The sequence below is a fragment of the Helobdella robusta genome (assembly GCF_000326865.2).
Source record: "Helobdella robusta unplaced genomic scaffold HELROscaffold_7, whole genome shotgun sequence".
In the NCBI taxonomy this organism is placed as follows: Eukaryota; Metazoa; Annelida; class Clitellata; order Rhynchobdellida; family Glossiphoniidae; genus Helobdella; species Helobdella robusta.
In genome coordinates, this window is record NW_008705398.1 from 2136273 (window position 1) to 2163508 (window position 27236).

Consider the following 27236-nt stretch of genomic DNA (forward strand, 5'->3'; position numbering starts at 1 on the left):
GTTGTTTATGCTGTTGTCATTGCTGTTGTTAGCATTTTTTCTTCTGATGTCATTGTTGAAATGTAATAAACTGTTGTTGTTGTTGTTGTTGTCATGGGCAGAAATGATGTTGTTGTTTATTTTTGTTGATTTGTTGATTTTAGTTGTTGCAGTGTTGATGGTGTTTGTGTTGCTTATCAAGTTGGTGGGTCTTCTTACAGGGGAGGATAGGGTCTTGATGGGGTTAAACTTCTTACCGACATTCTCATCATCATTACTTTTTTCCTGCTCCTCTTGTCCGCTCGATCGATCGAATGATTTCTTCACACGAGCTGAAGCCGGCCTCTGGAATCTCATTCTGGCTGAGTCGATGCTGCTCTGAGCTGCGAGTCTTTCTAAATTGTTGTTGTTGTTGACGTTGTTGACGGCGTTGTTGTTGCTGACGTTGTTGATGTTGTTATTTACTAAGTCAGTGGCTGCGAGGTTGATGTTGCCTGTCTTGTCCGTGTTGTTGTTGGTGTTGTTGGTGATGAGGGCTGGTGGAGACTGATCGTCAAGTGTTCTCAAGTTCAAATTTTGCCGACTGACATTAGAGTTTGACTCACTTGATGTTTGGAAAAATTTGCCTGCACCGCTGCCAACACTACCACCACCACCACTGCCCGCACTACCACCAACAGCACCATTGCCACCGCCACCAGCACCTGAAGATGGAACATCGGGAGTGGATGGGGGGTCTTGAATGTCGTCTTCGTTGTTGTTTGAAGGGGTTCTCTGTTCAATGGAGCCAGCGAAGCAGGTGACCTTGCCGAGGTCCTTCACACATGACCTGAACTTTTCGACACCGTGTTTGTCTTCGAAGAGGACGTGGCATGAACGAGGTTGGATGCGTTGATCGATGTTCGTGTAGACTTCATTCAGCTCATCCACTCCCTTCGTAGGGGTGTGGTTGGGTGGTTTGTTAAAATGGTTTGTGGTGATTCTTTTAAATTATTTGTAGTGGGTTGGTTGGTGGTTTGTCATGATTAATTAGTTGAATTTGTTAAATATAAATTCCAGGTTATAATTATGATCAATAAATTAGCAAACTAGGTTTAACTAGGTTTGATTCATTAGTTTTATTTCAAAACTTATAAATGAAAACCACGACGAAATATAATAGCAATCAATATCAGAATAGAGAAGCAAGATACAGCAAGTGAAGTATCTAATGACCTTCAGTGCATCGGCCAGTTGACCTCTGTTGATTGATGTTTCGTGGAATTCCTTCAAACTGACAATGCATGTCATCGCAGTCGATATCTCTTCGAAGTCCGATTCAAACGAGCTGACTCGCTCATTGTATGAATCAATCACCTAGAAGTTTAGTTGTATATATTTATTGATCAGCAAAAAAGTCAATTTGAAGAAAAAAATTGTTTATATATCTAACTGTAAGAATAAATACTTACAATGTAACTTTGCATCAAGCACGTACTTTGTTTTTCAAGAGAGTAGCTCGTCTGTTCAGCAGGTGAGTGTGAGTTTCGAAGGCTGCATCAATCTTCAAGAGAGCCTTGTCCTTTTCTTCGGAAAATGCCTTCAATCGAGCTTCAAGTTCAACTTTTTTTTTTTCAATGAGAGCATTTGATCTGGCAAATGAAGCATCAATCTTGGCCTGGAAATCCTCTGCCACTGCCACCAGCGGTTGTTTTTGGTGGTTGGCACAGCTGCCTCCATCACTGAAGCAATCATCACAGGCGCTCGATGAACAATCTTTGCAAAAGTATTGAACCTTCTTCGTTTCGTGTGAGGCGCACGGAGCTTCATTCTCACCATTCTCACCAGATCCACCCACTCCACTGAGACCGTAGACAAGACTTTGAATATATTTTGCATAATAATTTGTTTGCAATGCAGCCACCCCTGCAACTGGAATAGTGGCAGGTTTCCTGCAAGATGGGCATTCAATCTCATCGCCCATCTGGCGAACAAACTCCCTCAAACAATCTTTACAGAATGTGTGATGGCACGGTAAAAATTTCGGCTGATGATCATGATCATCAAACAGACTCCTGCATATCAAACACATCAAAACATGCTCGTAACTGTCCAACTTTGAACTGCGATTCGGCAAGTTTCTTTTCATTTCGAAGAAGGAATTTTTCAATTCAATGAATATTTTTACAATAAAAAATGTTATTGTGAATTATTTATTTATTGCACTATCTATGCTGAACTAGTTGCATTAACCACTTCCCGACTAGACTATTCTGAACAAACTCTGAATTCAATTCGATCAAAAGTAAACTTAGTAAAGAAATTAAAAGTAAAATAAGTAGTAACTAATAAAATCTGTTTTATTGTTTTAAAATTTAAATTTAATTAATACAATTCCAGCTTTTCACAAATTTAAATTTAACTTGCACTTCCTCCTGATCCTGAATTCAATTGTTTTAGTTTTTTAACCAAGTCAATATCATTTTTTAAATAAAGTGTTTCTAAGTCTCTTCTTGCAGCCTTCTGCAGTAGAATTTTGAATTTAATATTTTAATTATTATTTTAATTCATTCATTAATTAATAATTAATATATTAAAAGATAAACAAATTATTAAATATATAAAGGTGAAATACGAATTTATTATTATACAATTAATGAGCTTCTTAAATTTCTTTATTTTTAAAATGATAAAATAAAAATAAAAACACATAAATGGAAATAATGAATGAAAAGAAATGAAATGAAGGCTATCTTCTTATTCACTTATTTTATTGTTCGCAGTATTATATGGCACATTAGTTGATTAGGAAAAACAACAGACACGCCGGACAGGTGGTTTCCTAAATGAAGTGCACCACTAACTCCATCGTGGATTAAAAAGCGAAATTAGTAAAAAACCAATACTTTATTTTTTATGTCAACAAAACATTTTAAAAACTTAAATTAACTTTTAAATTTTATCCGGAACCATAGACAAATATTTATTACCAATAAGATTTTGTGCTCACTGGTCATTTCCATTTTTTAGTTGATCATACAAAATTTGTAAGTTCACCAATATGTTAAAGTCGGAAAGTTTATGCATTTAAGTCCGTCGGTATAATTCAAACCTTTGCATTCATATACCATTTTTCAATTCATTCAAATTCCCCAATCAACCAAGGAGACTACACTACACTTAATACACGCCTATTCAAACACAGAACGAACACAATATGGTGAAACAGCTGAAAAGCAAAAAGGAGTATTTTGCATCCGCGTTCACAAACGAGAAGGTAGACATTATACCAGCAATTAAAAGTTTTTTCAATGGCTCAAAAGACGAGTTACTTGGAAAATTGTCAATTGATACCGAAAGAAATCGAAACAATTTTAAAAGTTGTACAACTGAAGTAAAATTAAATAGCGTTTAAACAAGAACATTCAATTAAAATTAAGAAATTTGATCGATTAACCAGCTTCTACTTCGTCATCGATAAAATTTTCTAAAACTTTTGCTGACATTTTTAAAACACATAAACTAGAAATAGTTTTAAATTGATTCCTGTAAATGGAAACCTTACTATCATAAGTAACGTCAGATCGAAAATCCTAACGATTAAAACTATAATACAAGAAAACACCACAAACTAACGAATTGATTCGGGGATGCTATATAAGGAAATGATTTTAACAGTAATACGTCTGTGGACAAGTACCCAGTAGAAACGGGACACGTTTCCAGTCTGTACAAACGGATACTATTCCCTTCTTCTTTTCACTCCTGCGCTTCAGACAGGTGATTGAAAAAAACATTACCGTAATCTTAAGTGTGCTAAAATAAAAACGTGAATCAGAACAATGCTAACCATTGGAATTATCGAAGTTTCAATTCTATTCCTCCAATGACAAACCATTTGCCTGCCTAGGGCATCATAATGTGACAGCAGCGACCCGTCAGCAGTGGAGTTACTGCGTACCAATCATCGCGTTTTGGATCGTACCGATACACAGTGATCATCATTTTGCTTTCGGGATCGAGTCCTCCACTCATATATATTTTTTCATTGTATATACAGCCGACTGAAATGGAGATTTTGCTGAAGTGTATGTTTTAATTCAAATGGTAATGAATTACATTAGATTTAACAAGAACGAATTGAGCCAATTAAAACCCATGATAAAATAAAATTCTGTAAATGAGCGTAAAATATTGAAAAAACAATATTAGGAAACCAAAACTCCTACCTGAAAAATTATCCAACTGAACAAGTATTTGACATTTGGTACCATCAGCCTTCTTTGAGAACGTACTTTTCGACAGTTATCAAACCGTTGTCAGCATCTATATTAACTACAGTAACTTTGTACAAATCACATCACCAACCATTTCACAAAAGTAAAAGTGACAATTTTGAGAAAGCATGTGTATGACCATTACCTGGGATATGACGTTTCGTTGATGAGTTTCAAATTAATCCAAGTAATGTTTTTTTGCGGTCTTCACGCTTGTTTTTTTTTAGCAGATAAATAAAAACAGTCGCGAACTGATTATAGTAGGTTTAGATCTAGACATCATATGACTCCAAAAGACTACCAAACAAGAATAAGACTCTGCGACAACGACGATCAATGCCGATTATGTGTAAAACTGTAAATTGATCTGAATCAGTTCCACACTTAGGAATGACCTGCATTGAGGAAGATGAGACGGAAATATCGATGGAGGCGGTGGAAACAGTATAACCAATCCTTGGAGTGTTGAATGGTTTATGAGCTACTACTACTACAGCAACAGCGATGAAAACAGACACAGCAGCTACAAAAACGCTTCTATCAACAAAACTAACAAGAAGAATTGACTGCACGAATAATAACATCAACGACTCAATCAGTATATGTCGCAAGTACACTAAAAAGATGTTTCGTTTTTAGGAAAATCTATTTAAAAGTAAAAATATTAACAAAATTTTAGACTATTTTTTACAATGGCAAAAAGCAAACATAAAACAGATCAAATTATGAAATATTTTAATTCGAGAAAAGATTTGAACGTCGAAACCCTCCCCCTGGCTCCGCCCAAGGGACATCGTCAATTTTATTCGATTTACTTCTAGTTCATGTAAAGTATATTAAATTTATTGTTCATAATTTTGTTAAAACATATTTAGTTCAAATCTTCACTCTGTAAAGATTTACAAAGTAAATATAACTATGGATAGCTATAAATGTTTTAGTCGTTTTTTGCTTATCACACAACTTTCAGTCAATTTTTTTATTTAAAACAGCGTTTTCGTGTATAACAGCTGTGTTTTAATGTATAAAAAGTAACAAAATAATTAAACAATATAAACAAACGGTTAACTGTTGATAATGGAGGGGGCATACGGGAGGACCATGCTGGAGTACCAAGCCCCTCCCCCTTTTTACGTCATGAATCAGTAAAATTACTCAAATAATTGTTTTTTGGTATTTTTTAAAAACCGTTCATCGAAAAATTATTTTTTACGATTATTAATTAATAAATCAGAACAAATGCAAAACAGCATCCCAACAAAAAAAAAAGAATTAAAAAATGAATTAAAAACCAACAATGTTTTATCATTATTTCTAAATTGTTAATTTAAATAAATTAATATTGAAAGAAGCGAATTAATTATTCAAAAAAATTATTAATCAATAATGTTAGTTACAATTGATAATAAAATTCAATGTTAAAAGTATCATGATCATTAAAAAACAAATTAATATTCAAAGAAATGTTTTGTGGTAGGTTGATCGGCAGACCGGGCAGACGAGTTCAGAGGCTGTCAATGTTTCAATTGCAAACATCTCAAGTGTGTCGAAGCATGGTTTGTGGTAGACGTGGGAGCAAGAGAGGATGTAGAATGGTGTGCTGGCTGATGTAGACCTTATTGATGGTTTAGTTGCCAGGCTGTTGTTTTCGTCGTTGTTGTTGCCGTTGAAAATGTTGTTGCTGGTAGCGTTATTGGCGTTGATGTTACGATTAATCTTAGTCTTGTGAATTTTCTTTTTATTGTTGTTTTTGTGAATGTTGACATTATTGTCGGTGCAGTCAATTTTTGTCTTGTTGGTTTTGTTGCTAGAAGCGTTTCTGTAGCTGCTGCGGCTGCTTTCATTGCTGCTGCTGTTGGTGTCGTTGTTGTAGAAACCGTTCTTCTGTGGTTGTGTAGCTGATGAAATTATTTTCATGTTCACCAAACATATCGGACAGTCTTCATTGCCTCTCCGAAGTGCCTGTTAACAATTATTTCGTGTATGTGCGTTTGTGCGTGCGTGTGTGTTCGCATGTATGTGTATGTTTCTTTCTGTATGTGTATGTCTACGTTTGTATGTTTGTGTGTGGTTGATAAGGGAGGAGAGTATTTAAAGTTGACTCCGTCTTCAATTAAGATTTTTAGTTGTTCATTTATTTAATTAGTCGCGATCAGTTGTCCAACAATTAAACGTTCATTTGTAACAAGTTACGACAGTATAACAACCAACACTTTGTTCAGGTGATGCGACACCACGAAAACAACAGCCGAAATATATATAATTAAACAAATTAGATTGAATGAAATGAAATAGAAATTATCATAATTAAATCAACATGAAAAAAACTTAACCTTGATCTTAACAGCTGCCCAGTCAACATCATCATCCTCGCTCATCAACTTACGGTTTATTCGTCTGCTTCTGGTGATGCATGTATTCATTTCCTCCATCAATCCATCCACATCCAAGTTCACCGTCGCTACCACTTTGTCCACTATGCTCGATAACTGGCCAATGAGGGGTTGGTTGGTTGGAAAGATGATTGGTTGATAAATTGGTTGGAAAGATGATTGGTTGGTTGAATAAGTTAGTTAAACAGATTGATTTGTTGATTGATGATTTTGTGGGTTGATTAATTAGTATGCGAATGAACGAACGAACGGATAAATTAAAAAACGAACGAATGAACGAACCAGCAGATGAATGATTAACTTAATAAATAATAATTATCCAATTCATCATTTGGTAAACTGCTTGACTGATGATAAATCTTCCAGCAACTGCTACAAAACTCAGAAGTCGCAGGGACAGGTAATACAATTCTATTATATCTATATTAAATTTATTACAAGCATTAGCCCTCTACCAACAAAATCACCAACAAAAAGACAAATAAACATAGAAACAACCACAACAACACTCACTTTTCCTTCGAAATATTTCTTTTTAAGAGTTGGATGCTTAGGCGGGTTATTCCTCAGGTGTTCCTCATAAACCTTCATACACCTATACATCTTCCAGGTTGACTGGATCCTTTTCATTTCATGTTTGGGGTAGGTTCGGTTAATTAAACAGAAATTAAAACTTCGTAATGGAAGCAGTTCTCAAATCAAAACACGTTGCATTTGAAGTTTGGATTAAAATACAAAAAAGAGAAAAATGTATGGACTGTAGAGGATTTTATCCACCGTCACAGCTTGAAAATTATAATTTTCAAATAATAATTATCATCTGAACTTTCTTATAAATTTTAAATAATTTTATTAACGCCAGATTTTGATGTGTACTGGCACACTTCATTGACTTTCAATTTGAGACCATTATTCGTTATAATATTATGGTAATGCCATTACTTTGTGTATAGTTTGAAAAAGAAATTTAAAGAAAATGAGATGAACGATTGAGACGAATGAATGTATGAATGAGGGAATGAATTAAAAAAAAATATGAAACGAGAAAGGAATGGAGGAATAAGTAAATTATTAAATGGATGAACAATTCAATGGAAACATAAGGGAAGAAATGAATAGAAGAATAAATGAATGAACAAACGAATGAATGAATGAATGAATGAATGAATGAATGAATGAATGAATGAATGAATGAATGAATGAATGAATGAATGAATGAATGAATGAACGAAGAGGAATTCAATAGAAACATAAGGAAAGAAATGAATGGAAGAATGAATGAATGAATGAATGAATGAACGAAGAGGAATTCAATAGAAACATAAGGAAAGAAATGAATAGAAGAATGAATGAATGAATGAATGAATGAATGAATGAATGAATGAATGAATGAATGAACGAAGAGGAATTCAATAGAAACATAAGGAAAGAAATGAATAGAAGAATGAATGAATGAATGAATTAATGAATGAATGAATGAACGAAGAGGAATTCAATAGAAACATAAGGAAAGAAATGAATGAATGAATGAATGAATGAATGAATGATTGAATGAATGAATGAATGAATGAATGAATGAATGAATGAATGAATGAATGAATGAATGAGTGAAGAGGAATGAAACAGACTTCATGGCACATTTGTTCAGATAAAATGGCCTTGCGGAGCTGATGAGTCTGGTTTCGTAGTCACTGCATCTACACAAAGGACAAGTCCTCTGTCTTGTCAATTTCTCAAATGCTTCCAAACAACTCTTCATTGAATTCGTAATTAAAATTATTGACGGTTTTAAACGGTGCAAGAGTTTTTGGAATGAAGAATTTAATTATTAACGGTGCATTGGATTTAAGGTGCATAACGTGTGTGATGCTTCTAACCACCTATAATGTATATATATATTACATATATTATATATATATATATACATATATATATGTTTTACATATATACACGCTGTTTTCTTGTTGTTGATAGCTTCACTTCAATCACGTGAGAGATGTTTGTAATAAAAAAAGGTAAAATAAGTTTACGAGTATAATATTATTTAATTAGTTGACATCAACCAGTTACTTAATTCACTGATTAGTTAATTAATTAATTAATTTATTAATTAGTCAGTTAATTAATTATTATTGAATAAACTGATCAACGAACTGATTCTGGTTAAGTTAATGAGTTAATCATTAATTTAAATTTCTAAATTAAATCCTTCATTGGATCAACTTAAATTGCTACATTAAATAAAATTTATTTCAGTTATTATTTATTTAATTTTAATGAATATACATTTAGCAAATAATAAAAAGGTTTAAAAATTTAAAAAAATAACCTTGTGAAAGACATGACTGCATGATATTATGACCTGGGTTCAAATGTGAAAAAGAAATAAAAAAGGTTGATGTATTTGTAAAAAATATATATAGACATAGAAACAAAAATTAATAAAATGAATATAATTAATAAACGAATGAATGAATAAATGAAGAATAAATAAATAAACGATTAAATGAATGAATGAATAAATTAACGAATAAATACAAAATTTAATATAAATATATATATAGCCATTCAAGCGTTATAACTGTATGTCATCAATATAACGTATTTTTTGGAAAACTTTTTAATTGAATGAAAATAATAGATACTTTTAATAGATGTTACACAAAACTATATCAATTAAATTAAAACTTGGAGATGAATAAAAATACAACTCAAACCAACAAATCAATATTTTTTATTTATAATTATATCATATAGACAAAAAAAAATGATGATTAAAATTAAAGAGAACAAAATATGACACGACACAGCAAAACAAAAGACAACCAAACAAAACAAAAAGAAAAACAAAGAGACAAAACACTGGCATGTTGTTGAGATCCAAGGTCAACTTTGCATATAACACAAGCCTGTTCGAAGTCCCTTCTACCCGCGGCCTTCACCTTCAACAACATCCAATCAGCTTCTGTTAAGGGCTCATCATACTTCACCAGACCCAAATTCTGGGCTGAGAAATGAAACCAACGTCGAAACGAAACGTGCGTGATAAATATTTACACATATAAATCTCAATGATAGCTATATCAAAACTTGGAATGGTGGTAACAGATTAGATACATGACAAAGCTAACTATTGTATAATAAAAATTGAAATATAAATAAACCATACTAACTATTCTAAAATTGAGTAATAATTGTAATAATTCATTAATTTTTTTTATTGGAACAAATCTTTTCTTGAAATCATTCATTTGAAAAAATTATTCTTAAGAAAAAAATTATTTATTAAATATTTTTAATTCCACCTGACCTAATGTTTTTGTATGACTTTTGCTTCTCAAGACATATTCTTCATTTGCATTTCTCGTTTGTCCTTATTTCAATATAATTTCAATATAATTTTTTCCTTATAATTTCTTAATTTTTTCAAACTAATTCAACAAAATTAGAAACATGAAAAAAAGTTATAGACATAAACATGACAATAGATGAAACTGTAAATAATGAATTGAATAAACAATGAAGTCAATGTTGGACTACTGATTTCATTTGACAAAACAAAAATTTGAATTCTGGGAACTTGCTTCTTTGATTATTTTGAGAAACTTGTGACGATTTTTTTGTGAGTTTCAATGATCTATTCAATTCATCTTGCAATGCTACGGCAGTCAAAATTGATATCTATTGGTATAGTATAGTATATTCAAATAATTTCCCAACTTTTTTATAAATTTTGTAACAAGAAAGAAAATGGCAGAGCTTCACTATTAAGAATATCTAATATATTAAAATAGGCAAGGTTATAAATTTAACTGCCAAAATTAACCATAAGTGTGCAAACTATTAATTGAAATAATCATAAAATGAAATGAATTATTCAACAAAATCCACACATGCAGCACAAACAACACAGCATAGCAAGCAACAACAACCCATGATTCACTAACACGTTTCGGATGTTCGCCATTCCTTTTCATTATCATGTTCGTGGCTAACCAGCAAGTTTTTATTTGTGGTCATGTGAAAGCAGAGTGGTAAGTGTGAACATATTTTTATTTTATTAATTTATTTTATTCTGCTAACTTAGTGAAACTAAAACATTTTTAACTTATGATTATTTTACCTACATTTGAATTCAACATAAATAATAATTAATTAATATTATTGAACGTAAACCTTTACACGTAGCTTGTACAAAAGTTAGTGGAGTACTACTGGATGTGAAAAGGTAGCAGAAGTAGACAAAGATGACTAGTCACTAGACTAGACTAGCTAGACAGAACAGAAAGGAAAGACCGTAGTAAATATGTAAGACGTAAGTATAAAGTATATTATTAAAGAAAGAGTCAATCTAAATTCGAAATATCATGTGGTCAAGTTCAAACACAAAAAAACTAAAATGAAATTATTATTCAAAAAGTTAAAATAATTATATCGCTCCACGTAACATTACAAAAACTAGTTAAACAAAATTTTAGTTGATATTTATTTTTCAGGTTATGGTTAGTTCGTGTGCGTTTCCGTTGCCTTGACAACTGTACAAAAGTAAACGTTTAAAAGTAGGGATGGAAAGGCACTAAAAATAAATAAGCCAAAAGTTTATTAGAGATCGAAATATCTAGTTACAGTTTTATTTGATTATAAAAAATATAAAAAATTTAGTAAGTTCAGGCACTTTTTATTTGGAAAACATTAAACATAATGTTTTTTATTGGTTCAATTAATAATAAAATAATAATAAATAAATAAATCCAAAATAATAAACTAACAAGCAACATGAAAATTGCAAACAGGATGCATGATCATTGAAATGTGCTTCAAAGCTACCATGCAATTACGAATGCAGGCTTACAAATAACATTACAATGCGACAGATATGTAACCATATGTACAATTACATATAAACTACTAATTAACATGTAAACTATGATGTTGTCTATAAATAACAGCTAAACATATGATACTACAAATAAATTATGAAATTGTTACGTTCTGTGCAGTTTCTCTTTATATCTATTATGTATTTATATTAGTCTTACGTTATTTCGTTGTAATTTTTAGTCGAGTTGCCTCTAAAGAAACTAATCGTAAGAGGCTTTGAGTGGAGCTGCAGTCACTTGCAACTGCATAGAATTTATCGTTAAATTTGCACATAAATTATTTTTAATCAAATCTTTCCGTATAACTGAAAATTTAAAATAAATATTTGATATATGCGCTGCTTTTTCACGTAGAGATGATTATATGACATATTAAAGGCTACGTTATTGTACCTAGGACTGTTTTTTATAACAATATATAGACGCGTACATATATATATATATATATATATATATATATATATATATATATATATATTTCATTTGTTACGCCATGCATAATGTGTATTCTGATATAAGCAGCATTCAGTAGAACATTTGACGATACGAGAAACAGACTTAGCTGAATAAGCGCACTTTGATATGATTGAAACAATTTTAATAAAAATGAATGAGAACAAATATGGCAAAAACACGTGATCGTGATAAAACGCAAAGATGCCTATAAAAGGCAAAACGAACATTACAGTTGTTGACAAATACGTTGCCAAGTTTTTTTAGTGTAAATTTTTTTTTAAAACATAAAGTTTATAGCAAATGGAATTATGTCGAAATCGTATCAAAATTCAGCACAAGCAAATAACGACTCGCCATCGAGCTACTTTGATGAAAACAAAAAGGATACCAATGGAAAAATTTTTACAAATAAAAATTCTAACCAGACAAATTTCACCGAGGAAGAAAAAGATTTTAGCGATAACAACAATGATGAAGAAAACGATAGAGAACGGCTCCATCAAAGAATTGAAACAATAGACGAGTTGGATGATGCTAGAATCGGTAAACTAAGGTAGTAAACATCATTGGTAATATACACTGTAACATTTTTTTTTCATAAAAACAATTTAATTTTTATTTGAAATAAATGATTTACGATACCCTAATATTTTTAACGTTGCCAAATCATGTAACTGTCATATTAGAACCATTTCTCACATCTAAAATTTACCTTCAAAATCTTAAATTCAAAATCACCGATTTACCTAAATTCTTTTGTTTCTCATTATAAGTATTTAAGACACTCAAAATTTTCAAGTAGCAGTCTCCAGTTTGGAATGGCCTGGCAGCGGAATCAGAAATAGTAAATTTATGTCCAGCTTTTGTTCGTGGATGCTGACCTTTGAGCCAGCTATGCAATTTTGAGCCATATTATTATTATTATTATTCGCAATATTATTATTATTCACTAAATTGCTTGTATTTTTGTACTACCAGCTTATACAATGACGTTCAAGTAGATTATTAAAAAGCAGAGAGAAACATGTTGTTAGATCTGTATAATTTATACGCCATGGTATAAAGAAGTGTAAATATGTTGGAAAAAGTCGAAACATTTGAGAAAAAATATTGCAACAAGGGTTTGGTTGTGTGCAGTACAAACTGATTAAATACAAAGCTAAAAGCTAATAAAGTCGACAGCTATGTTAATCCTAAAAGCTAAGGGTCTTGATATTTCATTGTTCGTTCGATAAAACACATTTAATTCACTATAATTTTAATTTCTTTTTCAGCAACTTTCAAAGTCTGATGAATTTAATGAAAGGAAACATTGGCACTGGCATACTGGCTCTACCAGCCGCTTTCAAGTTTGGGGGATTGTGGGTAAATGAATGAGAAAAATATATAATATAATGTAAATTTCACTACCATCCAATTATTCATTTTAAATATTTTAAAATTTAATAAAACGTTTTGCAATATATTCTATTGCAAGAAAACTCTTATTTGAAGGTAAGTTTGGCATGCCTTTTCTTAATTGGAGTAATGGCTATTCACTGCATGCATCTACTCGTCAAGGCTTCGAGATTGGTATATGAGAAGTTGGTACATCAGAGATCTCTGATTTTATTGAAACCTTTCCAAATATTTTATTTTAACAGTTTTAAATCACTTTTTCAAAAAAATCGCCTTTTTGGAAAGATAAAATATATGTTTTAAAGAGCTGGCCAATCTGGAATGGATTATGGCCAAGTAGTTGCAGAGGTGTTCCTGCTGGGTCCCCATCCAATACGAAAACTCTCTAGACACATGAAGTCACTCATTAATATTTAGTTTTTTTTTATTAAAATTATTTTCAGTAGCAACCATTAACTTAAAATGTTAATTATAATATTCATGTTTAAATTTTTGCATGTAAATTAATTATAGGATAGTTACGTACGTCTTTTTGTCCCTGACACAGTTCGGTTTCTGCACGGCTTACATAGTTTTCATATCTTACAACATTCAATTAGTAAGAATTTCTACTTTTCAGCGTGAAGCTTATTAGTTTATATAAATTATGTTAATATTCATAAGTTAAAGTTAAATTTTAATTATAAAGATGGCGAGGTGTTAGCCCGCGCTCCACTCCACCCTAAATACTTTTTATTTATTACAATATAATTGTTTATATCTTAATTATTACGTAATTAATAGAATCCGACATTTAAATTGAAATGTAAATTCTGAAGGTGGTCGAAGAATACTCACCATCGACTCGCTGGTCACCTCAAGTTTACCAGTCTATCGTCTTCCTTGTCCTGCTACCTTATTTGTGCATCACACACCTGAAGATACTTTCATTTTTCTCCACGATAGCAAATATTCTGATGATTTTTGGTCTTGCAGTCGTGTTGTATAGTTGTTTCGTTGACATTCCTTCAACAAATCTGAGACCCGCTCATGGTTCCTGGAACGATTTCCCTCTGTTTTTCAGTATCGCAATTTTCACTTTTGAAGGAATCGGATTGGTTTGTCAAGTTTTAAATGCTCCAAAAATTTATTAGATTCATTAATTGTTTTGTATAATTTTGTTTTGATGAAAAATTATCTTTTCATCCTTTCAAAAGAATTTTAAATATTAAGATCTTGCCGATTGAAAGTCAGATACAAAATCCAAGAGACTTTAATGGTACGTTTGGGATCATCAACCTAGGCATGATCATTGTAACGTGTTTGTATGCTGGTTAGCAGCTCTTTCGTTATTCATGTTCACTTGTCATAATTTTAAGATAAAGTGCCAAAAGTATCTTTTAAATTGATTTATTAAAAAATTGAATAATAATAAAAAATGAACAAATATATAAACCAATGGATGATAGATTGACTGAATGAATGAATGAATATATGAATGGATGAATGAATAGACAAATAAATAAATTTTACTGATTCGATTTGAACAGCTGTTGGTTTCTACGGTTATCTGAAATACGGTGATGATGTTAAAGGTAGCATAACATTGAATCTGCCCGGCACAATGTTAGGTCTATTTTCGTTACATATATTATGAATTTATTTTTATAAAATAGAAAAATATATTTACCTGTATTTGTAATGAACTCCAAGCACAAAATGATTTTTAGATTTTACAACATTGTACGTCTCTCCTTCGCACTTTCAATATTTCTGACCTATGCTGTCCAGTTCTACGTTCCTATTGAATTCATATGGTCCACTCTTCAAGAGAAACTCGTCAATCGTGCTTTCTGTCACAGATTTGGAGAATATTTCTTAAGAGTATTCTTCCTCATAATCACTTGTCAGTTCGTTTTGAATGACTATTTTGTAAATCGCTTCATTAATTAGTTTAATAATTTATTTAAAATAACGTGAATGAAGGTATTATTTATTACAATTAGATTAATTTATAATAATTACAAATTTTTGTAACAATCTTTTATCATTTGTTATCAACAATAAAATGTTTTTGTCAAAGATGTTCTTGCCGCGATAGTCCCATATTTGGAGTTGGTGATCTCGCTGGTGGGAGCCCTTGTAAGTACGTCTGTCGCTCTCACGATTCCCGCTCTTCTCGACATCATCTTGTGCTCTTCCATCTACAATTACGACAATCTCCAGGCAAGCAATGTCCAGCCTCAATGGTTTAAATTGAAAATATTAAAAAATGTTCTGATCGTTTTTGTCGGAGTTTTAGGGACTGTTGTTGGTAGTGTAGTGACTATTAGTGCAATTGTCAGAGCTTCTGAACATTCCTAAAAATTTAATACGTAAACAGAAAAATTAATGAACAAGTTTATTCATTAATTTATTTGATATATTTTAATAGATTCATAACAATTATGAAATTGTGGTAGAAATATTATTGTTTGTTTGCGTCTAACATCTTAATGAAAGTGTGTCTGTCATATTTAAAAGCTTCAAAATTTTGCTTTAAAGCATTTTTTGTTGATGATATTTAATAACATTAAATTGAAATTTATTTTAAAATCAAGTTATTTTGTACCTTATAAAGAATTTTATACTGTTGAATAATGTTTTCACAATTTTACTTGACCTCCAAAAAAATTAAAGATTCTTGATTAAGGTAAAGTCAATAAAAAATAGCCGAAGTATCATTATTATTTATATTATAAGACTATCAGTGAATCGCTTTCTATTAGTCTCAAACAACGTTGGGCAATATTTTAATAAAGCAAAGACAAAAATCATAAATTCATAACAATTAATAACATAGGTACTTATAACATAAAAAATAACTAACAACATATAATTTATATAACAAAGTTTTTCTTTTCTTCAAATAAATGCTTCTACAATATGGTCTGGCTTCTAATTTTAAATTATAGGGAAAGATCAATAAAACTAGTCCATTTTGCATATTTTCGGATGTAATGATTCTTGGATTTTCATTTCAATTTTTATTTTAATTCTCCAATAATTTTTAAGCCTTTGTAGATTAGAGAATGTTTTTTCTGGTGTGACAGTTGATGCTGTTAAAGTTGACAAAACTTGAAATAAAGTGCAACCATTCGCTACAAACTTGTATCACACAAAGCTGGACGTTCCAAGCGGATTTAGAAGTTGAAGATGAATGTGGTTGGTACGTCTGAGAAGTGGCGCCATTTTAAAACCTCCGAGCTAATGTATGTTTCAAAGTATATTAATAATTTTCTTTCTCGTTAATTGTTTACATCATTAATAGGTTGGAAGAAATTCATGCAAAATTTTCGCATGCTTATTGCTTGGATAGATTTACATTCGCGGTAAATATCGCTGCTGAACTGTTGAAAGATTGCTAAAGGCAAAATAAATGTTTGTCTATGGAAACTTTTATAATGTTGGACAGGGATGCAAACGATAAATGATAAAGGTGAAATTTTCAAAAGGCCAATTACACACTTCCAAAGTTTAGAGGATCCAACAGAGCGCACGAACATCGTAAATGAATGCGTGCTAAACGACGCATCAGACACGAAGCATGTGGTAGGCGGGGATCTTTTTGTCACATTCGAACCCGGTTACTGCAAAACAGCACCAGGCGACCTTAACCATTAGACCGTAACTAGGGGGTATGATAGTCTACAGTTACTGGTTGGCAGTATTGCAGTGATCGGATTTAGAGGTGAGCATTTGAACGCGAATTGCGGGAATTTCATGGTTCCCATTGGGATTAGTAAAAACTAATTTTTTTTAGGAAATAAGAAATTTTATGGAAGAGCAACAAATACATGACCAAATTAAAAAAATTAATATTGATCCAAATGTCAGTTATCTATGCAACTTAACACGCGTCCGTGTGCGTTAACAATGAAGATAAGCACGTGCAGGCAACGGAGCTGTAATGAAATTATATATAAATATATATATATATATATATATATACACATATTCGTTATATGTGTATATAACAATAAACTATAAATCTACATATATATATATATATATATATATATATATATATATATATATACATGTGATCGAGGAGACATACACATTCACATACCTACACAGTACACACCACATGTGCGTTAACAAAGAAGATAACCACAGGCAAGCCATAGACTTCTATATATATGTATATTAGATAGATGTCTATGACACAAGCAAAAGAGCTATATAGAAATTTCAATTACCGCTCACCTCTAATCGGATTCAACTGCAAAAATATCTCCGCCAATCACGTGATGCCTGCGTTGTTCCACGTGTATTTACATAAACTCAGGTTAGGCTACCAAAAGCAGAATTTTCAAAAAAATTCTCAAAAACATCGACGACAATATTTTGATCGGTTGAACAAAATGAAAAGTCGAATTGAAATACTAAATGAATAAATTCATTATTTTTATACTTTTAATCATTGTTGTCTATCCATATTTAGATTTTTTTAAATTCATTTTTATGAGGAGAGCACGCAGGCACGTGTTTAGTTTTACAATTAGAACATGTGCAAGTCATCCTAACAACGATTTGCGCGAAATTTTTGAAATTAAAATTTTGAAAGTTAAAATTGTATTATTTTGTTATTATTATTATTAGAAAGTTAATCAAAAAGTTAAAATTATATTATTTTGTTATTATTATTAGAAATTCAAATAATTTTTTCTCTCAATTGTTAAAGGTATTTTCGAAATTAATCATACAAAGAAAAGTTTAGATAAAATGGATAGAACTGAACAATGTAAAGGAAACCAAAGGCGAGGAGCTGAAAATTCAGAAGAAATTGTCCTTATTTCAAAAACAGGTGGTCGTTACAAAGTGGACAAACTTTTATTCAAACAGGCTAGTGCTTACTATCGAGCTCTGGTCAACAGCGGAATGAAGGATGCAAACGTCCATGAACTCACGCTTGAATGTTTGTCTGACGGTTGCTTAGATAAAGTCGTAGATTATTTGTCGAAACAGCAAGCCGACAACGAAAAGATTGAAAATCAGTCTGTGAAATCGTTTGAAGAGATTGATGAAGGTCTGGAAGGTGCGACATATTTGCAAATTAGTGAAATGATGGATCGGTACTTTAAATTTTTATCAAAATATCCGTTAAACGACACCACGTGGCTACATATTTTAAATCTTGCAAACAAGTATTCCATGAAGGGGTTGATTAAAAAGATTATGAACTTTATTTGTGATAATTTCAACAGCCTCGTAAACCACGCTGACTTGATGACGTTATCTCTAGAAGAAATGAATCACTTTGTTAAATCAGAAGAAATAAATGCAGACGGCGAGTTTCAGATTTTTAATTTTATTGTGAAGTGGTTATCTGTTGGTGTCGACCAATCAAGGATGCGCCATGCAGAAAAGTTATTGGACGAAGTGAGGTTCGGTTTAATGACAACCGCTGAGAAACAGAAAAGCCGAGACGTGATTGAGAAACTCAATTTAAATGTGCGTCAAACTGAACGAAATATGAAGTGCCGTCGTGTGGAGCGTGTCTGTTTAGCTTTTTTGGAAGAATATGAAAAGGTATGTATTAAAACCTAAAGTTTTTATGCTTTTCCATATCTAATTGCTTGTTAGTTGTTTTCAAATGAATGTGATACATGTTGGGATTAGGACCATACATTCAGTCCGATTTGAGGCTTACGTCAATTCGAGGTTTCAATTTTAATCTAAGGTTTATCAACATCAATAGAAATTTAAATAGAATATGAAGTTCAGTTTTTTAAATATTTTTTGAAATTGAATGCTAATGATCATTAAAAACATATTTTTGTGAATAAAAATGTTAAATTAATTGTTTAAGACCAGCGAGCGACAGCTCCAGGGTCCATTATCAAGATGATAAAAGTCTCGTTAAAAAAATTGAGAAACCCAACCGCAAATTGAATAAAGCCGAAAACGCAGTGATCTCTTTATAAATAATTTTATTTATGATAGTCTAAACACAATATATAACAAACGGACCTAGAAGCACTGTACGCCGATTGTCTCAGAAATCAACGCTTATTCAACTTTGACAATTTAGTTCACAGTCAATTACAGGCCGAGTCACACCGCCATCGTAATACACCATCAAAATATACGATAGATCCTACTTTGTTTAAAGCTGCCAAACAACTAGGTCGAAACAATACAATTACCATACGTAAGTCCGACGAGTCTAAAACATATGTTATATTGAATCGAACAGACTACATAGACCAAATCAACAGCATCCTTGCCGATGTCACAAAATTCTCACCAATTAATAAAGACATCCGATATAAAATCTGACGCAAATAAACTACAAATTGGGGTATTATTTTAAATCGAACATATATATGTATATATATAATAAATATATATGTGTGTATATATATAAATATATATATATATAACCAATAGGATTTTTAGCCAATTAGTTCTATTGTTACTTGAAGAATTTCAAATGGAATAATTTTAAACGCATCAACCAAACTGTTGGTAATGTTCATTTCCAAGCAACATAATTAAAAAATTCAATATGGATCTAAAAATTATTGTGATTTTTAATCAATTGACGTTGTTTGCAGATCCATTTAAAAGTTCTCCATCTGGCTGATGTTAAAAGTGGCATCGGTCTTTCACTTCCACAAACTAACGACTACAACGCCTTCAAATTCAACGATGAGCGAGCACGTCCCAATACACATCCCATTATGTGTAGTAGTTTTGAAACCTGCGTGCTAGATAATTGCTTGTACGTTGCTGGGGGGGTGAGCTTGAAGTCTTCAAGTTATCAAGTCCTCGACAACGTTTATGTTTACGATCCCATACATTCCGTCTGGTCACAGGTGTGCTTTTTTGTCAATTTTTAACCATGTCAAAAAATTCTACCTCAACTTTTGCTTAAAAATGTCGTAATTTTAATTTATTTCAAAATATTCAACAAACAGAATCAGAATTAGAACAAAAAATCATTGTTTTTTTATATATAAAATTGATTTAAATGTGCCATTTTTAAAACTCAGACGCAATGCACATAATTTAGACTCATTTTTCCATAACTAAAAATATTGTTGAAAAGAAAATTTATTCCATAAAAATATTCAGCGTTCTAACATGCTTTCGCCAAAATGCAACTTTTACTTTGGTGAAATGGATGGTGAATTGTACACAGTTGCTGGAGTTAATATGGACTTTTCAGCACTTGGTTCGACAACTATTGAAAAGTACGTTCCTAAAGAAGACCGGTGGTACCAAATGTCAAGTCGACAACCTGTTCAGTTGGAAAATTTTTCAAGTAGGGTTTTTCGGTTTTGTAATCGTGTTTTGCGTTTTCCAACATGCTACGTTATTTTATCATGAAATTTGATTGATTCAATTTGTTCTTGTTAAACAAATCTGATGTTATAAATTATAATTCGAATAAAGAAATAAACTTCATTAAATTTTCCTATTTCAGCATGCTGTGTTTTTAATGGAAAAATATATATGAGTGGAGGACTCGATGCTGAAGGTGAAATCATCAAAAGTGTATACAAGTACGATCCAGCCACTGAAGAGTGGCATTCAGTAACCCCATTGCTGACGGGTCGATGTAGTCATATTATGGCACCCTATGCAAACAAATTATTTGCCATCGGAGGAATAAATTACAATTTCATTGACAGATCTAGACATATAATGGTTAACATTGTTGCCAGTTTTTTTACTCTAACCCATTTTAGATCGCGGTTACGAATTTTTAATAATTTTGTCTGAAGTATCATGTACTATTCTTCATTTATAATATTTTCACGCATGAAAATTTATAGGGTCATCAAATAACAAGTAAAACTGTTTTTAACAACTTCATGATAATCTTTAAAGCGGAAATCATTTTTACAAAACAAGGATTGGCATTTCAAATTTTGTATTTAGACGTCAACACAGTAATTAATAAAAGAAATTAATTGAAATTTGATAAAAGAATATATTATAAAAATATTTAAAGATAAAAACAATTATAAAAGTAAAATTTCCACACTCGGCTTATTACTATCAAGAAAAATATTTTTTGTCAAGTCCTTTAGAAAAGTCTACTTTTGTTGATTAATTTGATTACATTTTTAAATTTATTCACAAAAATAAATTGAAACAGATTATTGTGATGTGGAATAATTTATATAAAAGGTTTATCATTAACATCATTTTTTCTAAGGATGGAGAGATGTTTGATTTTGAAACCAACCAATGGACATCCATTTTAAAGTTAAAGATGCCAGTCAATTCTTCAAAATTTATTTTGGACAACAACCAACTATATATTTTTCAATCCTGTTCTGGAGATATTAATGAACGTGACAATCTTCAAATCATCAACTTTTCTAACTGTTTTGAAAATGAATCAAAAAAAGTCAATAAGTCAGCTGCAGACCAGAGCCAGACATCAAAACAACCACCTCTTAATGTTAATGTTGACTGTAAGGTTTTCAAATACAATAACCAATTTATAACTATTTCTGGTTTATGTGTTTTAAAAATGTCTGTGAAAGTTTTGGAGAATTTTATCAATAACAGCAAACAATTTGGTTGACCGATTATATTTTTTAATTTCAATTAAACGTTTTTGTTAATAAACTTTTTTTATTTTATTTTATTTGCTTTGTAAATTTCTGTTATATAGCTTGTTTTTAACATTGTATGAAACTATGAACGAGCCATGGGGAAAGTAGCATAAACTATTATTTTTAATTAATAATTAAAATCACCTTCTTTTGGAATTTGTGGAGACTTTTTTCCTCGTTTGTTTGTATAAACTTCAAACTTTTCCTTTTCAATGTGGTGATATTCAATCCATTTGCAAAATTTAAAAATATTTTATTGCTCTGAGTACGATATTATGATTGCGACATTGTCAGCACAAATTATATATAATTATAAATTATTCTATTCGTCTAATACTAATTGAACTAATTGAATTAATTACGCAATATAAAATAAAGCATAATGGACGTTGCAGTAATCAAAAAATTAAATGAAATCCACTTTTTAGAACACAATGAACCACAAAAAGTGCTGGCAAAACTAATATTTTATATTTTAGTTTGATGTTAAAGAGATAGATCATTAACTCAGAAATTGGAAGGAAATTTAATTCTTAACTCCTGTGGATTATCCATAATTTTAATTCATATACTGTTTGATGTTTGTATGTGTCAACGATGGAGAATGTACGACGTCAACGCTACTCTGGCTTTCAGTAGTCTCCAAAGAGAATAATCGGATAGTTCAATTCCCATCCGAAACTTTCAGCTTTCATGTTAGGCTAACTTAACTACCTACCTACCTACCTACATACCTACCTACCTACCTACATACCTACCTACCTACCTACCTACCTACCTATCTATCTATCTATCTATCTATCTGTTTGCTCTTAAGATTGGTGCAAATTATGATAATCTACATTCGTAAAGTTGATTATGTCATGAATTTTAATAACTTGAGTAAAACAATTTTCTTTCGGATATATATATATATATATATATAGAGAGAGAGAGAGAGAGAGAGAAGAATGGAAAGAGAGGGATGGAGAGAGAGAGAGAAAGAGAAAACATCGTCAATAGAGGTGTGTATGTTTCTGTGTGTTTGTTTGTGTGTGAGTGTGTGTGAGTTTGTGTGTGAGTGTTTATGTGCGTGTGTGTTTTTACATATTCTCAAGAATGAACGTTGATTATAATTATTATTTACATTGAGTCGAAAAACTCTAGTTAAATATTCCACATAACGTTTGCTGTCAGTAAATATATCATTTTATTTAATAACTTTGTATCTTGCATGTTTGTTTGTATGTTTGTATATGTGTTCGTGCGTACGTGTGTGTTCGTGTAAGTTTGTGTATAAATGTGTGTATGTAAATAAGTATACCTATATATAATCGTAGTATGAGAGCAAAAAGCACACACACACACACACAAACACGTACAAAATAAATTGTACAGCGAAAAAAAGTTACATCCAGGTGCAATGGTTGCATTATAAATGTTAAATTTTTCCATTTTTGTTAAACTTAACATATTTTTATTTTTTTCCAACTGAAAATAAATTGAAATATAGAAAAATTCAATTTGTGTCTATGCTATTTTCTATTGGTCCTAGATGGCAAAGCAAAAGTCGAAATAATTAAGTAAGAAACATAAAATAATACTTGGCTTATTTTTCTCATTTGCATGTATGTCAGTGAATCATCGAACGAAACAACTAAGGTAACAACAACAACAACAACTTCCTCTTCAACATCGTCGTCGTCGTCATCATCATCGTCACATCATCATCATTAGATATATACTGACTAAAATAGGTTGGGATATTTACGTTTTTGTTTTTTAATGTATATTTTTTTATTTGTTAATTCATTTTTTATTAAATAAAATAATTAACGGTTTTTTTTATGATCATTTGAAAAAAATTTTCTAATCTTTTTTCCTATAGATAGTTGGAATTTTCTATTTTTTGTTAGAAAAATAATTTTTTAATTTATATAAATGGAGTGTTAGAACCTAGAAATGCTATTATAAATATTGGACAATTTCAGTTATTTATTTCATTAACTTCAATCTGATATAAAAAAAAAAAAGTATAACAAATTGACTCAAATTCAAAAATTTAAAAATCTTATTCACTGCAGAGAAAAATCATAAAAGATAAAAATCCAACAACATCCTTAATATGGAACCTGATAAGCAACCTCAGCAACAACAGGGCTATCCAACTAATCAAGACAACCCCCTTACTCAGGGCAACCCCCCTAATCAAGGCAACCCCACTAATCAAAGCTACCCCCCTAATCAAGGCTACCCCCCTAATCAAGGCTACCCCCCTAATCAAGGCTACCCTCCTAATCAAGGCTACCTCCCTAATCAAGGCTACCCCCCTTTCAACTCTAGCACTGTATACGTGGGCCAGCCTCCTCATCCGAGCACTGTGATCTACATGGCAAACCGGCCCTACCTTAATTTTACTGGGGCCATTGTTTTTTCCTGCATTGTATTCTGGTGCTGCGGCTGGTTGTTTGGGCTTATCGCTTTCATTCTCGCCAGTAGGGTTTTTTTTATTTGATTATTTTCAGGAGAAAAATTTGAAAAATTTTTTTAAAATTTTGGCTGATGAAAGAAAAGTTATTGTTTGAAAAAAGTTGTTGACCATTTTTACGCTATTTCATTTATTCATACATCATTCCCCATCTAGTCATCCATCCATCCAACCATTTGTCTATCCATTAACCCATTTATCAATCAATCAAATCCATTTATTCATTCACTCGTTCATTCATTCATTTGTTTATTCATTCTTTCATTCATTCATTCAACTCAGTGCTCGGTCAGTCATCGGCTTCGAACGGCGATGAGGCATCAGCCAAATCTTACCTGACAGCTTCCTACATTCTGTCCACTATTGGTTTCTTCATCGGCCTTATCATCATCATTGTCCTAGTCGCCCTTGCAGCTACTGGCGCGGCTTTTGTGACTCAGGCCGCAAAGGAAAATACTTACTACTGGGTTAGCATGGCAGTCTAGATGATGAAATAAATTAATATTATTAATTTTTTGTGAGAATATAAATGAAAATGTCAATCAAGAAAAAAATGTTTCAAGGATATTGTTCCAAAAAATTTTATTGGAAAATTTTTGGCACCAACTGTTGCGTAGTTTTCCAGCTTTGCAAACTGTGTTGGACGGATCTGCACTTTTATAATTCCATTCAATTGATCGTTCATTCATTTACTCTTTTATTCATTCCTCCGTTCATTCATATGCTTATTCATTCATTCACCCGCTCATTAAAAAACGATTGTTTTCATAAATTTTTTGTTTTGATGGTAGAGTTGATCGATTAAACCTGAAAATTTTTCCAAAAATCTTCAAAAAGCTCCTCTTTAGTCCATCTCATAAATTTCTAAATAAATGATAGTTAATTTTAAAACTTAGTGAGAGGAATAATAATAAGAACATTAATTAAGTGGAAATTTTAAAAACATTTTCATTTTTCTGCAGAACTACCGATATAGTGGATGAAGAACACGTGATGATGAAACTACAAAGAATATACGATAAAAAAACTTCGATAGTTATCATAAATTTCATAATAAGGAACTATAATATGTACCATTAGATACCGAAACATGGTTAGAATAAAGTGATTCAATCAAGTTTATTTATTGCACTAAACATTGTTGGCTGATATATTATTTTGTTTTTATTGATTTGAATTATTGAATATATGAAACTGAATTAGCTGTAAATGCATGTCTAGTTAAGATAAAGACCAGAAATCACTGTTTTGAAGGCAATAAAATTCTATTTTGATTGACATTTTTGCACTCTAAAGGCAATAAAATTCTATTTTGCTTGACATTTTTGCACACAAATTGATTGTTTTTTTGACTTATTAAACCTACAGCCACAAACGATTTGTCAAAATATAAATGTAAAAAATGTTGTAAACTTACAAAAAATTGAATAAAATTTTTTTCTTCACCGTGTTTTTATTTATTACAAGGTGTGCTGGTAGAATAAAAAATGTACATACATACATACATGCATGAATACATACATACATACATCATACATACATACATACATACATACATACATACATACATACATACATACATCCATACATACATACATACATACATACATACATACATACATACATACATACATACATACATACATACATACATACATACATACATACATTAAAATTTTACTTTAGCCTATTAAATATAATATTCTGTTCTACGTTCTAATGTTAATATTAAATGGTTCTGTGACAAATATTGAAAAATATTTGTGATTTAAAACTGTTGTCTAAACCTATCGACGGCATTAACGCAACGACTACGTTTAACGCAAAATTAGACAAAATTAGGGAAGTTAATGCTTCAATAAAATCACTGTTGGATGGGACTGATTTTCAAATAATAAAAAATCGATTGGTGATACCATACATTTGGCCATGATTTAACAGCTGAACAGCGTAGTTGGTTGAAAAAGCGCCTGGATGATGCTGAAGCAATGGAAGCTAATTGTAACGATGTTTTTTTTATATAGAGTGCAATGAGAAGTGAGAAAGTGGAAAATTGTTGCGGTTTCCGTCAAAAAAGGATTAAATCAATTAATTAATGGCAGAGTGTCTTGGAGTTATGACTTGTATGATTCGGTTAAGAGTAATTTTAATGATGTAACAATTTTAATAATTTCAAATCCAATGTTATACTCGAATTGTTAAATATCAGGTCAATTTCTTCAAAAATAGATAAAATTCATAGATTAATTTGTGATCTGTTTTTGATGAAAACTTGGCATAGGTAAGTTGGAAACATTTTCGTCATGAAAATGTTTTTACCTAATCATCTATGTAATGTCTATTTAATGCTATCTAATAATTTAATGTAAACAGACTAAACTAACCTGCAGACAGATGGTAAGGTCTTACAGAAATCGCTTGACGACAGATGATCGAAATAACTGGCTGGTTTCTTTCAGGGCAAGAAATAAGGTTCATCACATTGAAGGAATTTACTTAAAACTAACTACAGTTCTAAAAATCGTTTGCAGATTTTGAACAAAGTTTTATGTAGAAATAAAAAAAGACAATAAATAGGATGATGATGTCAACCTCACAGCTTCTCAACTTATGCAGTTTTCACAGATGAGGTCAGCAAGATCCAATGTTTCAATTCCGTCGGCTCGTGGCAGCCATCTTTCAAATCTTGTTTTATTTTCATTTTTTCATTTATTTTCATTTTAAATTACAACAGGTTGTATTTATAAATTCACTATCTGAAATTTCAATTACTGCATCAGGGTTACCCGAAGGCTCAGTTTTGGGACCCA

The 27236-nt window shown here is 31.2% G+C and overlaps 5 protein-coding genes across 5 annotated transcripts; 3 read left to right on the top strand and 2 right to left on the bottom strand.

The window, feature by feature from the left end:
* Nucleotides 1-1906: 1906 nt before the first annotated feature.
* Nucleotides 1907-2083, bottom strand: HELRODRAFT_138290 (hypothetical protein; the record flags this gene model as incomplete). The annotated part of the gene is made up of 1 exon (XM_009030792.1): nucleotides 1907-2083. A coding segment is annotated over one exon (177 nt), but the record flags the coding sequence as incomplete, so codon positions are not given.
* A 2424-nt stretch (nucleotides 2084-4507) lies between these two features.
* Nucleotides 4508-8387, bottom strand: HELRODRAFT_164838 (hypothetical protein; the record flags this gene model as incomplete). Its single annotated transcript, XM_009030793.1, has 5 exons — nucleotides 4508-4630; nucleotides 5727-6119; nucleotides 6569-6724; nucleotides 7142-7250; nucleotides 8257-8387. The coding sequence occupies 5 exons, from the start codon at nucleotides 8385-8387 to the stop codon at nucleotides 4508-4510; spliced, it is 912 nt and encodes a 303-aa protein (XP_009029041.1).
* A 4801-nt stretch (nucleotides 8388-13188) lies between these two features.
* Nucleotides 13189-16266, top strand: HELRODRAFT_96051 (hypothetical protein). Its single transcript, XM_009030794.1, has 9 exons — nucleotides 13189-13329; nucleotides 13459-13547; nucleotides 13668-13760; nucleotides 13876-13960; nucleotides 14181-14459; nucleotides 14575-14674; nucleotides 14892-14967; nucleotides 15072-15247; nucleotides 15425-16266. The coding sequence occupies exons 1-9, from the start codon at nucleotides 13255-13257 to the stop codon at nucleotides 15703-15705; spliced, it is 1254 nt and encodes a 417-aa protein (XP_009029042.1). The 5' UTR covers nucleotides 13189-13254; the 3' UTR covers nucleotides 15706-16266.
* A 1842-nt stretch (nucleotides 16267-18108) lies between these two features.
* On the top strand, nucleotides 18109-21114 carry HELRODRAFT_164840 (hypothetical protein; the record flags this gene model as incomplete). The annotated part of the gene is made up of 4 exons (XM_009030795.1): nucleotides 18109-18915; nucleotides 19944-20204; nucleotides 20464-20653; nucleotides 20816-21114. 4 exons carry the CDS (start codon nucleotides 18109-18111, stop codon nucleotides 21112-21114), a joined length of 1557 nt encoding a protein of 518 aa, XP_009029043.1.
* Nucleotides 21115-24063: 2949 nt separating this feature from the next.
* On the top strand, nucleotides 24064-24911 carry HELRODRAFT_164841 (hypothetical protein; the record flags this gene model as incomplete). The annotated part of the gene is made up of 2 exons (XM_009030796.1): nucleotides 24064-24433; nucleotides 24709-24911. The coding sequence occupies 2 exons, from the start codon at nucleotides 24064-24066 to the stop codon at nucleotides 24909-24911; spliced, it is 573 nt and encodes a 190-aa protein (XP_009029044.1).
* Nucleotides 24912-27236: the final 2325 nt, after the last annotated feature.